Source organism: Chiloscyllium plagiosum, unplaced genomic scaffold (genome assembly GCF_037043375.1).
Source record: "Chiloscyllium plagiosum isolate Xiang-an unplaced genomic scaffold, Cpla_swu_hap1 HiC_scaffold_18, whole genome shotgun sequence".
Classification (NCBI taxonomy): Eukaryota; Metazoa; Chordata; class Chondrichthyes; order Orectolobiformes; family Hemiscylliidae; genus Chiloscyllium; species Chiloscyllium plagiosum.
In genome coordinates this window covers 64305681-64326380 of record NW_028270156.1, presented here as the reverse complement: position 1 = coordinate 64326380, position 20700 = coordinate 64305681, and the positions used below count along the sequence as shown (strand labels likewise).

Genomic DNA, 20700 nt, shown 5'->3' with positions numbered 1-20700 from the left:
ACTGGGATTGTGTTCAGGGCCTGTGTCTGTTACAGGAGACTGGGATTGTGTTTAGGGCCTGTGTCTGTTACAGGAGACTGGGATTGTGCTCAGGGCTTGTGTCTGTTACAGGAGACTGGGATTGTGTTCAGGGCCTGTGTCTGTTACAGGAGACTGGGATTGTGTTCAGGGCCTGTGTCTGTTACAGAAGACTGGGATTGTGCTCAGGGCCTGTAACTGTTACAGGAAACTGGGGTTGTGTTTAGGGCCTGTAACTGTTACAGGAGACTGGGATTGTGCTCAGGGCCTGTAACTGTTACAGGAAACTGGGATTGTGTTTAGGGCCTGTAACTGTTACAGGAGACTGGGATTATGTTCAGGGCCTGTGTCTGTTACAGGAAACTGGGATTGTGTTTAGGGCTTGTGTCTGTTACAGGAGACTGGGATTGTGTTTAGGGCCTGTGTCTGTTACAGGAAACTGGGATTGTGTTTAGGGCCTGTAACTGTTACAGGAGACTGGGATTGTGCTCAGGGCCTGTGTCTGTTACAGGAGACTGGGATTGTGCTCAGGGCCTGTAACTGTTACAGGAGACTGGGATTGTGTTCAGGGCCTGTGTCTGTTACAGGAGACTGGGATTGTGTTTAAGGCCTGTGTCTGTTACAGGAAACTGGGATTGTGCTCAGGGCCTGTAACTGTTACAGGAGACTGGGATTGTGTTTCGGGCCTGTGTCTGTTACGGGAAACTGGGATTGTGTTTAGGGCCTGTAACTGTTACAGGAGACTGGGATTGTGCTCAGGGCCTGTGTCTGTCACAGGAAACTGGGATTGTGTTTAGGGCCTGTGTCTGTTATAGGAGACTGGGATTGTGTTTAGGGCCTGTGTCTGTTACAGGAGACTGGGATTGTGTTTAGGGCCTGTGTCTGTTACAGGAGACTGGGATTGTGTTCAGGGCCTGTGTCTGTTACAGGAGACTGGGATTGTGTTCAGGGCCTGTGTCTGTTACAGGAAACTGGGATTGTGTTTAGGGCCTGTAACTGTTACAGGAGACTGGGATTGTGCTCAGGGCCTGTGTCTGTTACAGGAAACTGGGATTGTGTTTAGGGCCTGTAACTGTTACAGGAGACTGGGATTGTGTTCAGGGCCTGTGTCCGTTACAGGAGACTGGGATTGTGCTCAGGGCCTGTGTCTGTTACAGGAAACTGGGATTGTGTTCAGGGCCTGTGTCTGTTACAGGAGACTGGGATTGTGTTCAGGGCCTGTGTCTGTTACAGGAAACTGGGATTGTGTTTAGGGCCTGTAACTGTTACAGGAGACTGGGATTGTGCTCAGGGCCTGTGTCTGTTACAGGAAACTGGGATTGTGTTTAGGGCCTGTAACTGTTACAGGAGACTGGGATTGTGTTCAGGGCCTGTGTCCGTTACAGGAGACTGGGATTGTGCTCAGGGCCTGTGTCTGTTACAGGAAACTGGGATTGTGTTTAGGGCCTGTGTCTGTTACAGGACGCTGTAACAGTGACTCAGCTCTGTGGAATGCGAGTTTTGTTTGGGGATTTTTTGGGTGTGTACGCCTGTGTGCCAGTCTGCAGTTTACAAAGCGTTGTCATGGTGAGGTGATGTGAATCTGGGAAAGAATTCATCTTTCTGTCTCTGTCCCTCTCAATCTCTCTTGTAGAGTATTTCTCTGTTATGTGTGAATCTCTCTCTCTCTCTCTGTCTCCATCCCTCTGTTTGTCTCTCTCTATGTCTGTATCTCTCTGTCTCTATCTCTCTCTCTCTATGTCTCTCCCTGACTCACTCACTCTGTCTCTGAAGTTCTCTTAATCCCCTTGTTTTTCTCTATCTCTCTCTGTCGCTGTATTAATCTTGCTGTTTATGTTTCTCTCTGTGTCTCCCCCTGTCTTGACAATATTTATTGGATGGTGTGAGTGTGTTACAGTCCCTTACTCTTTCTACCTCTGTGTTTTGAGGAACCCCTGAGATGGTATGTTACCGTGGTTACAGCTGCCTGTTGTTCTCGCTGTAGTGTCTCTGTCACCTGGTGAAGTTACAATCGAGAATTTTAAACAGTGGGCTGTCCCTGGACATTGAATTTGGTTGAACATGTGCTGGAAGAGGGTCATCTGGACAATCCCTGAGGAGGGTGAATGAGAAACTGGTTCCTTCTCGCCCCTCCCCAAGTAGCCAATATTAACCCTCTTACAGCCAGTCAGTGGTAAACCTGCTCCCACTGTATTCTCCAAGACAGAGTTGTTTAAACAGAACGGAATTACTCCTGCTCAGGTGAGGGATTTAGCTTCGGTGAGTCCCCCACAATACTCACTCCGCGCTGTTAGACAAACGACTCTCACACTGTTCTCTCTTCATTCATATATTCACGGCCCCTTCCCTTGCTCCAGTGAGACATCCCTGCAGCCCATATCCGATCAGAAATCCCAGCTCCTGGCCAATCCCACAGAGGGGCTTTCACTGTCTCTATATCTCAGGGTTCACTCTCTCCCTCTCTCACACACATTCTTTCCCCCCCTCCTCCTCCCTCTGACACATTCTCTCTCTCTCTCCCCTCCCACACCCCTCTCCCCCCAGCCCACCCTCACCCTCTCGGGCTGATGTGCGATGTTGATCTGGGCTGTGGGTGTGACCTCTGTGTTTGAGCTGAGCTAAGATCTGTTGTTGTTTTCCCTCTCTCTCCCCAGTATTTTTGCTTGCTGCTCTTTATCTTTCTTCTGGAGATCCTGGCAGGAATTCTGGCCTACGTTTACTACCAACAGGTAAGCTGCACTCTGGGAGACCCCACCCCACATTGGGAAGCCCCTCAGGGTGGGGCTGACTGGGGTCTGAGGGAGGGAGTTGCTGGTCTCCCGGGCAGAGATTTGAGTCCCTGGATAACTCATGGCCCAGACTTCAGCTGGGCCGGTTTGATGGTGACGAGATGGGGAGTGACTCGGGAAGGGCTGACTGATTGATTTTCCCCCCCTGTATGGTGTGTGGTTTGTTTGTTGTGTCTGTCGGTGAGGGAGCTGTGTGACTGATGACTGACTGAGTAATCTATACAGAGGGTGTCACTGTTTCCAGTATCTGTTCACTGCTCCCTACTCCATCTGAGCTGAGGTGACTTGAGAGGGTCACCTCTCTGAGAGGGTCCAGCTCTCCCAGCTCCCAGGAGAGGAATGTACTACTACCCTCTTCCCCCTTTTCCCAGCCTGGATCCACCTCTCCTGCAGCCTCTCTCCCTCTCAACCTGCTAACTGGAGTTAAAATCTTCCAGCAGCTTCTTATCCTCTCCTTGGAAAAGCCAGTTCTCCCAGGTCTGGGAGCATGTATCTGTTTCCAAGAACTCTTCCGGATCCTGATCCCACTGCCATCTAATGGATGGGAATCTCCAGGTCCCTCTCCTCCCTCAAAGCCACTGTTTAGTTTCTATGCTCACATCCACGTTCCTACCGAAATGTAGCTCTTCACATGAGCTGCTCCAGAGAATGTCAAGACAGAATGATCTGACCTGGCATTGACCTGGGCACCGGACACAGCAACAGCAGAAAAAGCTTTGTAAACCTTGCAAAGTCCTCTTCACTAACGTCTGGAGGCTAGTGCCAAACCTGGGAAAGCTGTCCCACAGACTAGTCAAACAACAGCCTGACATAGTCGTACTCACGGAATCATGCCTTAGAGAAAAAGTCCCAGACACCACTTTCACCATCCCTGGATATGTCCTGTCTCACTGGCAGGACAAACTGACCAGAGGTGTTGTGCGGTGTCATCAACAGTGCTATCACACAGCATCTGCTCAGTGATAACCTGCTCAGTGATGCCTGGTTTGGGTTCCGCCAGGGCCACTCAGCTCCTGACCTCATTACAGCCTTGACTCAAACGTGGACAAAAGAACTGAATCCCAGAGGGTGAGGTGAGAGTGACAGCCCTTGAGATCAAGGCTGCGTTCGCCCGGGTGTGGCATCAAGGAGCCCGAGCAAAACTGGAATCAATGGGTATTAGGGGGTTAGAGTATTACCTGACAAATAGGAAGATGGTCAGAGCTGTTGGAGGTCAGTCATCACTGTCAACATCCTAGGGTCTAACACTGACCAGAAACTCAACTAGATTTGCCACATAAATGCAGTGAATGGGTCAGAGGCTGGGAATGCTGCGGTGAGTAACTCACCTCCTGACTCCCCAAAGCCTGTCCATCATCTACAAGGCACAAGTCAGGAATGTGATGGAATATTCCCACTTCCCTGGATGAGGGCAGCTCCAACAACACACAAGAAGTTTGACACCACCCAGGGACAAAGCAACCTCTTAATAATCACCACATCTGCAAACACCCACTCCAACAAGCACCAATGCTCAGTCGCAGCAGTGTTACTGTCTACAGGATGTGCTGCAGGAATTCACCAAAGATCCTCAGACAGCACCTTCCAGCCCCACGATCACTCCCATGGAGAAGGACAAGGACAGCAGATACATGGGAACACCACCCCTTGCAAGTTCCCCTCCAAGTCACTCACTATCCTGACTAAACTGCTCCTTCACTGTCTCTGGGTCAAAATCCTGGAATTCCTTCCCTGACAACATTGTGGGTCAACACACAGCAGGTGAACTGTTTTGATTCTTCTAATGTGAAGTTTATTAATTGCCAATGTTGTTCCATTTATGTGCTTTACGTTTCCTGCCTCCTCCTTTCCCATAATACTGACTGTTTGCCCAAATGGAGACAGACGCAGAGTTCTTGTTTAGGATCGGAGCCGTACTATCTGTCTTTATGTGATGACTTGCTGTTTGGACACGAATTACCAATACTCTGTGTCTCACACTTTGTGTTTCTGGGCCCTGCAAATGCATTGAGAGGACGTTGTCTTTGCTAACCTATTTCTTGTATTTCTTCTGCCCGCTTTTAGATTTCCGCTGTCCTTTTGATCTCCTTACAGTGCTCCTGAGAACCTGTCGATAGTCATTCAATGAGGGGGAGAATTCTTTGTGGAGAATTCAGCAGCACACCCTCTGAGTAAAACTGAGGTCACATTTCACTGGCAGATCAAAGTTATCTCAATCCATTAATTCCTGTCCCTGACCACGAAGCACTTGGCACCCAATGGGTGAATTCTGCAGACTGCCATCTCTTGCACTTTCTCCTCAATGACAAAAATCTGGAGGCCAAAGCCAAAAAAATGTTTATAAAAATGGAACAGAGTTCACAAACACTGCCCCACCCAGTGTCCGAGTCAGGAACTGCAGCTCGGTGTCCTACACTGACACCCAGTGTCCGTGTCAGGAACTGCAGCTCGTTGTCCCACACTGACACCCAGTGTCCGAGTCAGGAACTGCAGCTCTGTGTCCCACACTGACACCCAGTGTCCGAGTCAGGAACTGCAGCTCGGTGTCCCACACTGACACCCAGTGTCCGTGTCAGGAACTGCAGCTCTCTGTCCCACACTGACACCCAGTGTCCGAGTCAGGAACTGCAGCTCGGTGTCCCACACTGACACCCAGTGTCCGTGTCAGGAACTGCAGCTCGGTGTCCCACACTGACACCCAGTGTCCGAGTCAGGAACTGCAGCTCGGTGTCCCACACTGACACCCAGTGTCCGAGTCAGGAACTGCAGCTCGGTGTCCCACACTGACACCCAGTGTCCGAGTCAGGAACTGCAGCTCGGTGTCCCACACTGACACTCAGTGTCCGAGTCAGGAACTGCAGCTCTGTGTCCCACACTGAGGCCCCACCCAGTGTCCGAGTCAGGAACTGCAGCACTGTGTCCCACTCAGAGGCTCCACCCAGTGTCCGAGTCAGGAACTGCAGCTGTGTCCCACACTGGCACCCAGTGTCCGAGTCAGGAACTGCAGCTCTGTGTCCCACACTGACACCCAGTGTCCGTGTCAGGAACTGCAGCTCTGTGTCCCACACTGACACCCAGTGTCCGAGTCAGGAACTGCAGCTCTTTGTCCCACACTGACACCCAGTGTCCGAATCAGGAATTGCAGCTCGGTGTCCCACACTGACACCCAGTGTCCGAGTCAGGAACTGCAGGTCGGTGTCCCACACTGACACCCAGTGTCCGAGCCTGGAATTGCACTAACCAATAAATTAATTTTCCTGTCACCCTCTCTCTGGCAGTGTCACTTTCTCCCTCACCCTCTTTCTCTTTGCGTCTCTATCTCACTCCCTCTTGTGTGTATGTCTCTCTCTCCCTCGCTCACCCTCTCTGTAACTGACCCTCTCTGTGGCTGACCCTCTCTGTGGCTGACCCTCTCTGTGGCTGACCCTCTCTGTGGCTGACCCTCTCTGTAACTCACCCTCTCTGTAACTCACCCTCTCTGTAACTCACCCTGTCTTTAACTCACCCTCTCTGTGGCTGACCCTCTCTGTAACTCACCCTCTCTGTAACTCACCCTCTCTGTAACTCACCCTCTCTGTAACTCACCCTCTCTGTAACTCACCCTCTCTGTAACTCACCCTCTCTGTACTCTGTTACAGCTGAGTGATGATCTGAAGACCAATCTGCGAGTGACAATGATAGAGAAGTACAGGATGCCAGACCAGCTCCATATCACCAAGGCGGTTGACAAACTGCAGCAAGAAGTGAGTTCACGTCTGGCGGAGAGGGGAACTAACCAGGGAAAAGCAGTGCCCAGGGAGAGAGAGAGAGAGAGAGAGAGAGAAGGCGTATTGTGGAGAGGGATGGGAGATGGTGAACACAGTGGGGAGAGAGAGGCAGAGACCACAACACACAAAGAGGTGACATGTGATGTGCAATAGTTAAACTAGTTATCTTAATAATTGGTGGGTAACAATTAAAAAGGTTATGAGAAAGAAGTGGACATTAACCTAGTTAGAAAGAGATGAGAAATGGTTAAACTGAGAGTGAGTGCATTGTGCATGGGTTAAATAATTATCGGAGAGAGGGAGGGGCAGATGGTTAAACTAGTTATCTGAGAGAGGTGTTGGGGTAAAGCTTAATCTAGTTACCGAGAGAGAGAGGTGATGGAGAACAGTTAAACATGTTATCTGAGAGAGTGGGCAGGTGGGAATGGCTAATCTAATTATCTGAGCGAGGGAATAGTGAATGGTTGTACTGGTTATCTGAGAGAGGTGTGAATTGGTTAAATTAGTTATGAGAGTGGAGTTGGATAAACTAGTTATACAGTGGAGAGAGATACAGTGGGGACATAGTTACTCAAGCTATCTGAGAGGGAGGGAGGGAGTGGGAGAATAGTTAACCTCGTTATCTGTGAGTTAGGGAATAGTTAAACTAATTTTCTGAGCAAGAGAGGGTGGGAAATGATGAAAATGATTAATCTGAGAGAAAATAATTGAGAAAGGATAGTTAAACTAGTTACCAGAGCGAGAGGTATGGGCAGCATTTAAATTGGTTATCTGAGGGAGTTGGGGTAACTGTTAAACATGTCATCTGAGAGAGAAGAGTGAAGAAAGGCTAAATTACTTACTGGAGAGGGAATGTTAAACTAGGTATCTGACAGAGAGAGAGAGTAGGTAGGGGACAGTTAAAACAGTTATCTGCGAAAGAGAGGGTGTAGGACCCTGATAAATTAGTTATCTGCAAGAGAGCAAATAAGGACTGATTTAACTAGTATTCTGAGAGAGAGGGTGTGGGACACAGTTTAAGTAGTTGTCTTAGAGGGGAAGGGGTACAGATAGACTAGTTAGTTATCCGAGAGAATGGTGGGGAATGGCTAGTTATTTGAGAGAGGGGCTAGTGAATGATTAAACTAGTTATCGAGACAGTTGGTGAATGATTAAACAAAGGGAAGAGTAAGGAGAGTAAAATCACTATTTGAGAGAAGGGAAATGGTTAAAGTGGTTGTTCGAGAGAAGGCGGGTGGGTGATACTAGTTAGCAGAGAGAGGCCTTGGGAATGGATAAACTGGTTAGCAGAGAGACAGAGAGAGAAAGGGTGGGAAACAGGTAGACGAGTTAAATAAGAGATGGGGTATGGGGGGGAGTGGTGAACGGGGGGGGGGGCGTTGAGGTTAAATAGTTATTTGAAAGAGTGGGAGGTGGGATCAACTAGTTCTCTGAGTGAGAGGCTGGTGACAGCACTTGGGTGGGGAGCAGACTGTCGCTGGGTACATCTGTCCTGGGAGGGCAGTGCCCTCAGTAACGCATGCCCCATGCCCACTGTGTTACTCCCTCAGTAACTCACGCCCCCATGCATACTGTGTTACCTCCTCAGTAACACCCCCCTGTGCCCACTGTGTTACCTCCTCAGTAACACCCCCCTGTGCCCACTGTGTTACCCCCTCAGTAACTCATGCCCCCATGCCCACTGTGTTACCCTCCTGAGTAACTCACTACACCTGCCCACTCTCTTACCTCCTCAGTAACTCACCACACCTGCCCACTCTGTTACCCCCTCAGTAACTCACTCCCCTGTGCCACCTGTATTACCCCCTCAGTAACACAACCCCATGCCCACTGTATTACCCCTTCAGTAACTTACCCACCTGCCCACTCTGTTACCCCCTCAGTAACTCACCCACCTGCCCACTGTGTTACCCCCTCAGTAACTCACCACACGTGCCCACTATGTTACCTCCTCAGTAACTCACCCCTTGTGCCCACTGTGTTACCCCCCTCAGTAACTCACTCCCCTGTGCCCACTGTGTTACCCCCCTCAGTAACTCACTCCCCTGTGCCCACTCTGTTACCCCCACAGTAACTCACCCACCTGCCCACTCTGTTACCCCCTCAGTAACTCACCCCCCTGTGCCCACTCTATTACCCCCTCAGTAACTCACCCCCCCATGCCCACTGTTACCCCCACAGCAACTCACCCCCCTGTGCCCATTGTGTTACCCACACAGTAACTCACACCCTGTGCCCACTGTGTTATCCCCTCAGTAACTCACTCCCCTGTGCCCACTGTGTTACCCCGACAGTAACTCACCCCCCTGTGCCCACTGTTACCCCCTCAGTAACTCGCCCACTGTGTTACCCCCACAGTAACTCACCCCCTGTGCCCACTGTGTTACCCCCTCAATAACTCACCCCCCGTGCCCACTGTGTTACTCCCACAGTAACTCACCCCCTGTGCCCACTGTGTTACCCCCTCAGTAACTCACCCCCCTGTGCCCACTGTGTTACCCCCACAGTAACTCACCCCCTGTGCCCACTGTGTTACCCACTCAGTAACTCACCCCCTGTGCCCACTGTGTTACCCCCACAGTAACTCACCCCCCGTGTCCACTGTGTTACCCCCTCAGTAACTCACCCCCCTGTGCCCACTGTGTTACTCCCACAGTAACTCACCCCCTGTGCCCACTGTTACCCCCACAGTAACTCACCCCCCATGCCCACTGTGTTACCCCCACAGTAACTCACCCCCTGTGCCCACTGTTACGCCCTCAGTAACTCACCTCCCTGTGCCCACTGTTACCCCCACAGTAACTCACCCCCTGTGCCCACTGTGTTACCCCCTCAGTAACTCACCCCACTGTGCCCACTGCCACCCCCCTGTACCCACTGTTACCCCCTCAGTAACTCACCCCCCTGTGCCCACTGTGTTACCCCCTCAGTAACTCACCCCCCTGTGCCCACTGTTACCCCCTCAGTAACTCACCCCCCTGTGCCCACTGTGTTACCCCCTCAGTAACTCACCCCCACATGCCCACTGTGTTACCCCCTCAGTAACTCACCCCCCCATGCCCACTGTTACCCCCTCAGTAACTCACCCCCCTGTGCCCACAGTGTTACCCCCTCAGTAACTCACCCCCCTGTGCCCACTGTGTTACCCCTCAGTAACTCACCCCCGTGCCCACTGTATTACCCCCTCAGTAACTCACCCCCTGTGCCCACTGTTAGCCCCTCAGTAACTCACCCCCCTGTGCCCACTGTTACCCCCACAGTAACTCACCCCCTGTGCCCACTGTTACCCCCACAGTAACTCACCCCCTGTGCCCACTGTTACCCCCTCAGTAACTCACCCCCCTGTGCCCACTGTTACCCCCACAGTAACTCACCCCCCGTGCCCACTGTTACCCCCTCAGTAACTCACCCCCCGTGCCCACTGTTACCCCCTCAGTAACTCACCCCCCTGTGCCCACTATGTTGCCCCCACAGTAACTCACCCCCCGTGCCCACTGTTACCCCCACAGTAACTCACCCCCCGTGCCCACTGTGTTACCCCCTCAGCAACTCACCCCCTGTGCCCACTGTGGTACCCTCACAGTAACTCGCCCACTGTGTTACCCCCTCAGCAACTCACCCCCTGTGCCCACTGTTACCTCCACAGTAACTCACCCCCTGTGCCCACTGTGTTACCCCCTCAGTAATCACCCCCTGTGCCCACTGTTACCTCCTCAGTAACTCACCCCCTGTGCCCACTGTTACCCCCTCATTAACTCACCCCATGTGCCCACTGTGTTACCCCCACAGTAACTCACCCCCTGTGCCCACTGTTACCCCCTCAGTAACTCACCCCCCTGTGCCCACTGTGTTACCCCCTCAGTAACTCACCCCCCTGTGCCCACAGTGTTACCCCCTCAGTAACTCACCCCCTGTGCCCACTGTTACCCCCTCAGTAACTCACCCCCCTGTGCCCACTGTGTTACCCCCTCAGTAACTCACCCCCCTGTGCCCACAGTGTTACCCCCTCAGTAACTCATCCCCCTGTGCCCACAGTGTTACCCCCTCAGTAATTCACCCCCCTGTGCCCACAGTGTTACCCCCTCAGTAACTCACCCCCCTGTGCCCACTGTGTTACCCCCTCAGTAACTCACCCCCCTGTGCCCACTGTGTTACCCCCTCAGTAACTCACCCCCCTGTGCCCACAGTGTTACCCCCTCAGTAACTCACCGCCTGTGCCCACAGTGTTACCCCCTCAGTAACTCACCCCCCTGTGCCCACTGTGTTACCCCCACAGTAACTCACCCCCTGTGCCCACTGTTACCCCCTCAGTAACTCACCCCCCTGTGCCCACTGTGTTACCCCCTCAGTAACTCACCCCCCTGTGCCCACAGTGTTACCCCCTCAGTAACTCACCCCCCTGTGCCCACTGTGTTACCCCCTCAGTAATCACCCCCTGTGCCCACTGTGTTACCCCCTCAGTAACTCACCCCCCTGTGCCCACAGTGTTACCCCCTCAGTAACTCATCCCCCTGTGCCCACAGTGTTACCCCCTCAGTAATTCACCCACCTGTGCCCGCAGTGTTACCCCCTCAGTAACTCACCCCCCTGTGCCCACTGTGTTACCCCCTCAGTAACTCACCCCCCTGTGCCCACTGTGTTACCCCCTCAGTAACTCACCCCCCTGTGCCCACAGTGTTACCCCCTCAGTAACTCACCGCCTGTGCCCACAGTGTTACCCCCTCAGTAACTCACCCCCCTGTGCCCACAGTGTTACCCCCTCAGTAACTCACCGCCTGTGCCCACTGTGTTACCCCCTCAGTAACTCACCCCCCTGTGCCCACAGTGTTACCCCCTCAGTAACTCACCGCCTGTGCCCACAGTGTTACCCCCTCAGTAACTCACCGCCTGTGCCCACAGTGTTACCCCCTCAGTAACTCACCGCCTGTGCCCACTGTGTTACCCCCTCAGTAACTCACCCCCCTGTGCCCACTGTGTTACCCCCTCAGTAACTCACCCCCCTGTGCCCACAGTGTTACCCCCTCAGTAACTCACCGCCTGTGCCCACAGTGTTACCCCCTCAGTAACTCACCCCCCTGTGCCCACAGTGTTACCCCCTCAGTAACTCACCCCCCTGTGCCCACTGTGTTACCCCCTCAGTAACTCACCCCCCTGTGCCCACAGTGTTACCCCCTCAGTAACTCACCGCCTGTGCCCACAGTGTTACCCCCTCAGTAACTCACCCCCCTGTGCCCACAGTGTTACCCCCTCAGTAACTCACCCCCCTGTGCCCACTGTGTTACCCCCTCAGTAACTCACCCCCCTGTGCCCACAGTGTTACCCCCTCAGTAACTCACCGCCTGTGCCCACAGTGTTACCCCCTCAGTAACTCACCCCCCTGTGCCCACAGTGTTACCCCCTCAGTAACTCACTCCCCTGTGCCCACAGTGTTACCCCCTCAGTAACTCACCCCCCTGTGCCCACTGTGTTACCCCCTCAGTTCCGGTGCTGTGGCAGCAACAACTCGAAGGATTGGCAGGAGAGCCACTGGGTGACCTCGGGGCAGTCTGGGGATCGCATTGTACCCGACAGCTGCTGCAAGACCATGACGGTAGGGTGTGGGAAACGAGACCACCCATCCAACATATACCGGGTGGAGGTGAGTGACGGGGGCGTGGGCAGGGGGTGGGAGAGGGAGTGGGGAGTGGGGGTTCTGAGGGAGGGGAGAGGGGGTTGTGGGAGGAGGAGATGTGGGGGGAGAGGGGATGTAGGGAGAAGGCCCGAGGGAGGGGAGAGGGGGGTGTGGGGAGGGGAGGATGTGGGGAGAGGGGGGTGTGTGGGGAGAAGGCCCGAGGGAGGGGAGAAGAGGGGGATGTGGGGAGAAGGCCCAAGGGAGGGGAGAGGGAGGTGTGGGGAGAAGGCCCGAGGGATGGGAGAGGGACGTGTGGGGAGATGGCGGTGTGGGGAGAGGGGCCGAGGGAGGGGAGAGGGGGGTGTGGGGTGAGGGCCCGAGGGAGGGGAGAGGGGGGTGTGGGGTGTGGGCCCGAGGGAGGGGAGAGGGGGATGTGGGGAGAAGGCCCGAGGGAGGGGAAGGGGGGTGTGGGGTGAGGGCCTGAGGGAGGGGAGAGGGGGATGTGGGGAGAGGGCCCGAGGGAGGGGAGAGGGGGGTGTGGGGAGAGGGCCCGAGGGAGGGGAGAGGGGTTGTGGGGCGAGGGGGTTGTGGGGAGAGGGGGGGTGTGGGGTGAGGACCCGAGGGAGGTGTGGGGAGATGTCCCGAGGGAGGGGAGAGAGGTTGTGGGGAGAGGGGGTTGTGGGGAGAAGGCCCGAGGGAGAGGAGGGGGGGGGTGTGAGGTGAGGGCCTGTGGGAGGGGAGAGGGGGTATGTGGGGTGAGGTCCCGAGGGAGGGGAGGGGAGAGGGGTGTGTGGGGTGAGGTCCCGAGGGAAGGGAGGGGAGAGGGGTGTGTGTGTGGTGAGGTCCCGAGGGAGGGGAGGGGAGAGGGGTGTGTGGGGTGTGGTCCCGAGGGAGGGGAGAGGGGTTGAGGGGAGAGGGGGGTGTGGGATGAGGTCCCGAGGGAGGGGAGGGGAGGGGAGAGGGGGAGTGTAGAGGGAGGATATAGGAAGGGCCCGAGGCAGGGGGGTGAAGAGAGAGGAAAGGAGAGTGGGGGGAAAGGGGAGAGGCTGCAGAGACCATGTTTAAGGGAAATTCGGAAATTAAGGCCAATTTTTCCACCGTTTTTCCTGTGCCTTTGCTCCATGTTCCCAGATAGTTCTCGGCTGGTCCCAGACATTGCCTTAATCGATCTTTAGCCCATTCGAGGATCTGAACATCCTTTTCTTTCACCGTGACCTGGGCAACAGCACCTTCCTCAGTAAAGGTGGTTGGAACCTATCCATTTCAGCCCTTGGCCAACAGCCCTGGCTCTGTGTGTAAAACCCCTGCTTGCTCCATGTGTTGGTCTCACTCCTCCCCTTTTACTACTTTCAAGGTGACACAGACCATTTAGATTACCTTCCTGTTTGCTGCTGGCCTCTTCTCACGCTCTCTCTTTGCTTCTCTGACGTGTTTATTCACGCTCCCCTCCTCAAACCTTCCACACCCAGCCTGGTTTGTGGCTGCATCATCCACCCGTCATCTCTCAAATGTACCTTTTCTCGATCTAACCTTCATCTCTATCTCTTCTCATTCTCCACAGGCAGCTTGAGGTTTGCTCACTGTGTCTTTTCGCCTCATGGGGACGTACCTTGACTGTACTATCTCCTCTGTAAGGACAGAATGGACCAAGCAGCTGACAATCCCAGTTTCTCTGGGTCACATCCATTCTCAACCCATTGACCCCTCTCCTTAGTCATTCTTCCGCTGGATTGCTCCAGGCCTATGGCTATCCTGAACCTTACAACGTTATGGTCACTGTTTCCATACAAGACGGTGTGGGTTTCATTCTCGAGAACTCCATCTTCTTCCTTGTTGAACTAGTGACAAACTCCTAAGGATTCTTTCTCTCTCAGACCTTTCTGTTATTACAATCCCAGGCTGCATTTGAGTAGCCAAAGTTGCACTTTTGTTGTAACTCTCTGCCATATCTTTGTACATCTTTCCTACAGGCCCATTGCCGTGTGGAATGTGCCCAACTGTTTGATGGTAGCCCCATTATTACTGAGCTGTAACAAAATAAACCTTCCCCATTCGCGTCCCCTGGTCTTGCATAGTCTCCTTCATCTATATCCTGACCTTCCCTGAGTTTCCCAGGCAGTATTTCAGCAGGAATACTGCAAGCCCAGCTTCTCTTTAACCCAGCTGTCAGTTCCAGTCCTGATCATGTATTTCCCTGTGTAATCTGTATCTGTAGCTCATTTTACTCCACTTCACATACATTCACAATGCATCACATTTAAAAAAAGACACTGCAGAAAATACTAGGCAGTATCTGTGGGGAGAATGAACCTTTCAGTTCTGTTACCTTCTGTCAGGAGCCTTGTTCAGTCTTTATTGTTTCATTTCCTCTGCCCCCCCCCCCCCCACCTAACACCATCTCCCTCTGCCCCCCCCCCTACCTAACACCATCTCCCTCTGCCCCCCCTCCCACCCCAACCTAACACCATCTTCCTCTGCCCCCCCCCACCCCAACCTAACACCACCTCCCTCTGGCCACCCCCTACATAACACCACCTCCCTCTGGACCCCCCTTTACCTAACACCACCTCCCTCTGGACCCCCCTTTACCTAACACCACCTCCCTCTGGACCCCCCTTTACCTAACACCACCTCCCTCTGGCCCACCCCCCCCCCACACCACCTCTCTCTGCCCCCCCTTACCTAACACCACCTCCCTCTGCCCCCCTTACCTAACACCACCTCCCTCTGGACCCCCCCTTACCTAACACCACCTCCCTCTGCCCCCCCCCCCCCCCAACCTAACACCACCTCCCTTTGCCACCCCTTACCTAACACCACCTCCCTCTGGACACCCCCCCTTACCTAACACCACCTCCCTCTGGACCCCCTTACCTAACAGCACCTCCCTCTGCCCCCCCCCCCCACCCCACCACCACCTCCCTCTGGCCCCCCCTTACCTAACACCACCTCCCTCTGCCCCCCCCCCAACCTAACACCACCTCCCTCTGCCCCCCCCAACCTAACACCACCTCCCTCTGCCCCCCCCCAACCTAACACCACCTCCCTCTGCCCCCCCCTTACCTAACACCACCTCCCTCTGGACCCCCCCTTACCTAACACCACCTCCCTCTGGACCCCCCCTTACCTAACACCACCTCCCTCTGGACCCCCTTACCTAAAAGCACCTCCCTCTTCCCCCCCCCCACATCACCTCCCTTTGCCCCCACCCACCTAACACCACCTCCCTCTGCCCCCCCTTACCTAACACCACCTCCCTCCGCCCCCCTTACCTAACACCACCTCCCTCTGCCCACCCCCCACACCATCTCCCTCTGTCCACCCCCCCCCCCAACACCACCTCCCTCTGGCCCCCCCTTACCTAACACCATCTCCCTCCGCCCCCCTTACCTAACACCACCTCCCTCTGCCACCCCCCAACACCACCTCCCTCTGCCCCCCCTTACCTAACACCACCTCCCTTTGCCCCCCCTTACCTAATACCACCTCCCTCTGCCCCCCCCTTACCTAACACCACCTCCCTCTGCCCACCCCCCACACCATCTCCCTCTGTCCACCCCCCCCCCCCCAACACCACCTCCCTCTGGCCCCCCCTTACCTAACACCACCTCCCTTTGCCCCCACCCACCTAACACCACCTCCCTCTGCGCCCCCCCCCTACCTAACACCATCTCCCTCCGCCCCCCCTTACCTAACACCACCTCCCTCTGCCCCCCCCCCACACCACCTCCCTCTGCCCCCCCCTTACCTAACACCACCTCCCTCTGGCCCCCCCCTTACCTAACACCACCTCCCTTTGCCCCCCCTTACCAAATACTACCTCCCTCTGCACCCCCTTACCTAACACCACCTCCTTCTGCCCATCCCCCACACCACCTTCCTCTGGCGCCCCCCCCCCCCCCCCACACCACCTCCCTCTGTCCCTCCCCCCCAACACCACCTCCCTCTGGCCCCCCCTTACCTAACACCACCTCCCTTTGCCCCCACCCACCTAACACCACCTCCCTCTGCGCCCCCCTTACCTAACACCATCTCCCTCCGCCCCCCCTTACCTAACACCACCTCCCTCTGCCCCCCCCCCCCCCCCACACCACCTCCCTCTGCCCCCCCCCTTACCTAACACCACCTCCCTCTGGACCCCCCTTACCTAACACCACCTCCCTTTGCCCCCCCTTACCAAATACTACCTCCCTCTGCACCCCCTTACCTAACACCACCTCCTTCTGCCCACTCCCCACACCACCTTCCTCTGGCGCCCCCCCCCCCCCCCCCCACACCACCTCCCTCTGTCCCTCCCCCCCAACACCACCTCCCTCTGGCCCCCCCTTACCTAACACCACCTCCCTCTGCCCCCCCCTACCTAACACCACCTCCCTCTGCCCCCCCCTTACCTAACACCACCTCCCTCTGGACCCCCCCTTACCTAACACCACCTCCCTCTGGACCCCCTTACCTAACAACACCTCCCTCTGCCCCCCCCCCCCACACCACCTCCCTCTGCCCCCCCCCCTTACCTAACACCACCTCCCTCTGCCCCCCCCAACCTAACACCACCTCCCTCTGCCCCCCCAACCTAACACCACCTCCCTCTGCCCCCCCTTACCTAACACCACCTCCCTTTTCCCCCCCTTACCTAACACCACCTCCCTCTGCCCCCCCCTTATCTAACACCACCTCCCTCTGCCCCCCTTACCTAACACCACCTCCCTCTGCCCCCCCCACACCACCTCCCTCTGCCCCCGGCGCCCCCCCCCCCTCCCAACACCACCTCCCTCTGCCCCCCCTCCCAACACCACCTCCCTCTGGACCCCCCTACCTAACACCACCTCCCTCTGCCCCCCCCTTACCTAACACCACCTCCCTCTGCCCTCCCCTACCTAACACCACCTCCCTCTGCCCCCCCTTACCTAACACCACCTCCCTCTGGCCCCCCCCTTACCTAACACCACCTCCCTTTGCCCCCACTTACCTAACACCACCTCCCTCTGGCCCCCCCCTTACCTAACACCACCTCCCTTTGCCCCCCCTTACCTAACACCACCTCCCTTTGCCCCCCCTTACCTAACACCACCTCCCTCTGCCCCCCCCTCACACCACCTCCCTCTGCCCCCCCCCACACCACCTCCCTCTGGCCCCCCCCTACCTAACACCACCTCCCTCTGCCCCCCCTTACCTAACACCACCTCCCTTTGCCCCCCCTTACCTAACACCACCTCCCTCTGCCCCCCCCTCACACCACCTCCCTCTGCCCCCCCCCACACCACCTCCCTCTGGCCCCCCCCTACCTAACACCACCTCCCTCTGCCCCCCCCCCCCACACCACCTCCCTCTGGCCCCCCCCCTTACCTAACACCACCTCCTTCTGCCCCCCCCACCACCTCCCTCTGGCCCCCCCCTACCTAACACTACCTCCCTCTGGCCCCCCCCTCACCCCACCACCTCTTGTCAATCTCTGGTGTGATCCGATCTTACCTAGTTCTCTGCACCTTGGAAATAGTCTAACACCCAGACCACTGTCTCAACCCTCCCCAGACAAATCCTAATCTGTTCAGGAGAGACTGGGCTGGTCGGCAAAGATCCCACATTTTCTAGATCCGGTTCCAGTCCCCTCGGAATCCCAAGTTGTCTTTCCCCTTTCCACACACTTAACTCTTGTATCTGTAAGATAACCAGCAAATTGTACTGGATTAGCCCGGACAGTGCTATTGTTGAGGTCTTTTCCCCACCTGCAGGGCACCAATGTGGGATGTGTCCTAGGCCCCACTGTCCTGGGGTCAGGCCTGTAGCCCAGTGTAAAGGCTATGTGTTCACTGTGTCTGAGATGTGCTCTGTTTACAGGGAGGCTGTATCACCAAACTGGAGGGCTTCATCATGGCCCACTTGAAGATTATCGGGGCAGTGGGAATAGGAATCGCCTGTGTCCAGGTAGGAGCACTGTTATGCACAGACAACAGAGATCCATTTATCCCCCCGCGCCTGCTCCTCCAGCCAGTAGGATCACGTGATCCCACCTGGTCCCAGTGTAGAGCTCTCCAGTGATTTCCCGTATGGTCCCAGTGCGGAGCTCTCTGTGTCATCTCCCTCATGGTCCCAGTGCAGAGTACTCTGTGTTATCTCCCCCATGGTCCCAGTGCAGAGCTCTCTGTGTGATTTCCCGTATGGTCCCAGTGCGGAGCTCTCTGTGTCATCTCCCTCATGGTCCCAGTGCAGAGTACTCTGTGTTATCTCCCCCATGGTCCCAGTGCAGAGCTCTCTGTGTGATTTCCCGTATGGTCCCAGTGCGGAGCTCTCTGTGTCATCTCCCCCATGGTCTCAGTGCGGAGCTCTCTGTGTTATCTCCCCCATGGTCCCAGTGCAGAGCTCTCTGTGTGATTTCCCGTATGGTCCCAGTGCGGAGCTCTCTGTGTCATCTCCCCCATGGTCCCAGGTGCAGAGCTCTCTGTGTGATTTCCCGTATGGTCCCAGTGCAGAGCTCTCTGTGTCATCTCCCTCATGGTCCCAGTGCAGAGTACTCTGTGTTATCTCCCCCATGGTCCCAGTGCAGAGCTCTCTGTGTGATTTCCCCTATGGTCCCAAGTGCGGAGCTCTCTGTGTCATCTCCCCCATGGTCCCAGTGCAGAGCTCTCTGTGTGATTTCCCCTATGGTCCCAGATCGGTTATGGTCCCAACGTGGAGCCCCCTTTGCCATTGGAGTGGGGTAGTGGGGGGTTAATGTGAAGATACGGTGAACACGGAGACTGTGTATGACTGACACCACATTCTGATCTTTGCAGATTTTCGGAATGATTTTTACCTGCTGCCTGTACAGGAACCTGAAAGCGGACACTCCCTATTAGAGCTGGGACTTACCGAAAGCTTCCTGTCAGCATTCCCATCTCACCATTCCTGTTCCCCTGCTCCCCAACAGGATGTGACACCAGAGGCCTTAGAAAGACCCTCACCCCGACACCCCACGGCCGCCATCCCTCCCCCAGCCTGGGACATTTCCCCCCCCCCCCATTCCGCAGTCCCACTGCCCCTCTCTGGGACATTCCCCCTATCTACCCCCAGCAGTACTCCATGCCCTGTGTTGAGCTCTGACACTGTGACCCTCAGGAGCGACCATGTACAAACACCATTGGGGCATGTCACCATGGAGACTCTGGGCCTTTTGATGACTGACTGTCCTGGCGGAGCTCCCCGCTGGTTGTACATTATAACGTCACAGGAAAGTGAATCTGCCCCTCCGTTCTCTCCCCTCCCATGCCCTCTGAGGGGAATGATGGAGGCAGAGAGGTGGAGAAAGGGAAGAATGCAGTGGGGGGGGAGAGAGAGAGATTGGCTGCTGGGTATATACCATGTCACACCCTCACACCCCTCTGTCAGGTATGGGTAGCAGCATTCAGTACGAATGGGGATGCCCATTCTCCTTGGGTCACTTTGGCCTGATTTCACAGACCCCTGACACCCACATCCCCCGCTCCCCCCCCCACCCACCCGGGCCTCGACACCAGTCTACCCCTGCCCATTCCCTGGGTCCCAGTGTGCCCCTCACTCCCTGCTTCCTCCCTCCAGACACAGACATCCCCCCCCCCCTTCCCCTCCTCCTGGGTACAGGCACCTCTGTCCCCTTCTAGGGACAGGTACCACCCCAGGTACTGACACCCCACCTCCTCTACCTGGGCACAGACGCTCCTCCTCCCCCCTCTTCTCCTGGGCACTGGGCACTGCCACCCCCTCCCCCTGGGAGACTGAGCTGCGGGGCCTCTTCCCCTTGACCTCACCCCCCCCACCCACCCACCCACCCCAAGCCACCTGATTGGTACACACCCTGTCCAGGACGGTGGGGCCAGATCCACACTCCCCGCACCCCTGATGTGAGAGGGAGGACGATGAACGTGTATTGCTCAGGAGTCCTGGCCTTCTCGAGGTGGACACAGTCCCAAGTCACAGGTCAGCGCTGGGGGCCGCTCAATGTCACCACAGTCTGCAGGGAGGGAGGGGAACATGGTGGGACAGACCGTTAACCAAACATTTAACATTTAAAATGGTGACTGTAAACTCTGCTGGCTCTGTGCCTGTCTCGATTGTGTGCGGACAAGTGATGTGCCAGTCTCTGTGTGTTTAAGGTGCTGTGGAGCAGAGTGTGTGCCCAGGATCTCTGGGGGTCTCTGCTCCTTCTCTCTAACCTTCTGTTATATTGTTTAGCTGTCGCTGATCACAGTCGGGGAGTTCTCCCACGCTGTATTTTTATATTTACTGTACAAATAAAACCAGTCTAACACCAGACTCTGTTCTTGTGAGATATAGCACAAAAGCTCACTAACACGCCACAGTTCTGAGCAATAAAACATACATTCTGCCAAGGACCCCCACACTGAAAACCTTCACTCACATCAAAATACTCCACAGCCTTCCCTTCAGGCATACTCTCCACAATCCCTTGTGCTTGGTCATTGAGAATCACCACACACTCACTGAAACACCCAGTACAAAAAAGCGCCAAACACCAGGCAGGCTCTGTCTGACATTCCCC

The 20700-nt window shown here is 55.6% G+C and overlaps 1 protein-coding gene across 3 annotated transcripts in view; it reads left to right on the top strand.

Moving 5' to 3' along the window:
* LOC122558119 (CD151 antigen) overlaps positions 1-20451 on the top strand; it is a 52307-nt gene extending 31856 nt beyond the window's left edge. For all 3 annotated transcript variants that reach the window (XM_087996741.1, XM_087996739.1, XM_087996742.1), the window contains exons 4-8: positions 2673-2747; positions 6446-6550; positions 12054-12212; positions 18024-18110; positions 18959-20451. In XM_087996741.1, the coding sequence (XP_087852867.1) occupies positions 2673-2747; positions 6446-6550; positions 12054-12212; positions 18024-18110; positions 18959-19021 (489 nt within the window). In that variant the 3' untranslated portion in view covers positions 19022-20451. The remainder of the gene's footprint in view (positions 1-2672; positions 2748-6445; positions 6551-12053; positions 12213-18023; positions 18111-18958) is intronic.
* Positions 20452-20700: the final 249 nt, after the last annotated feature.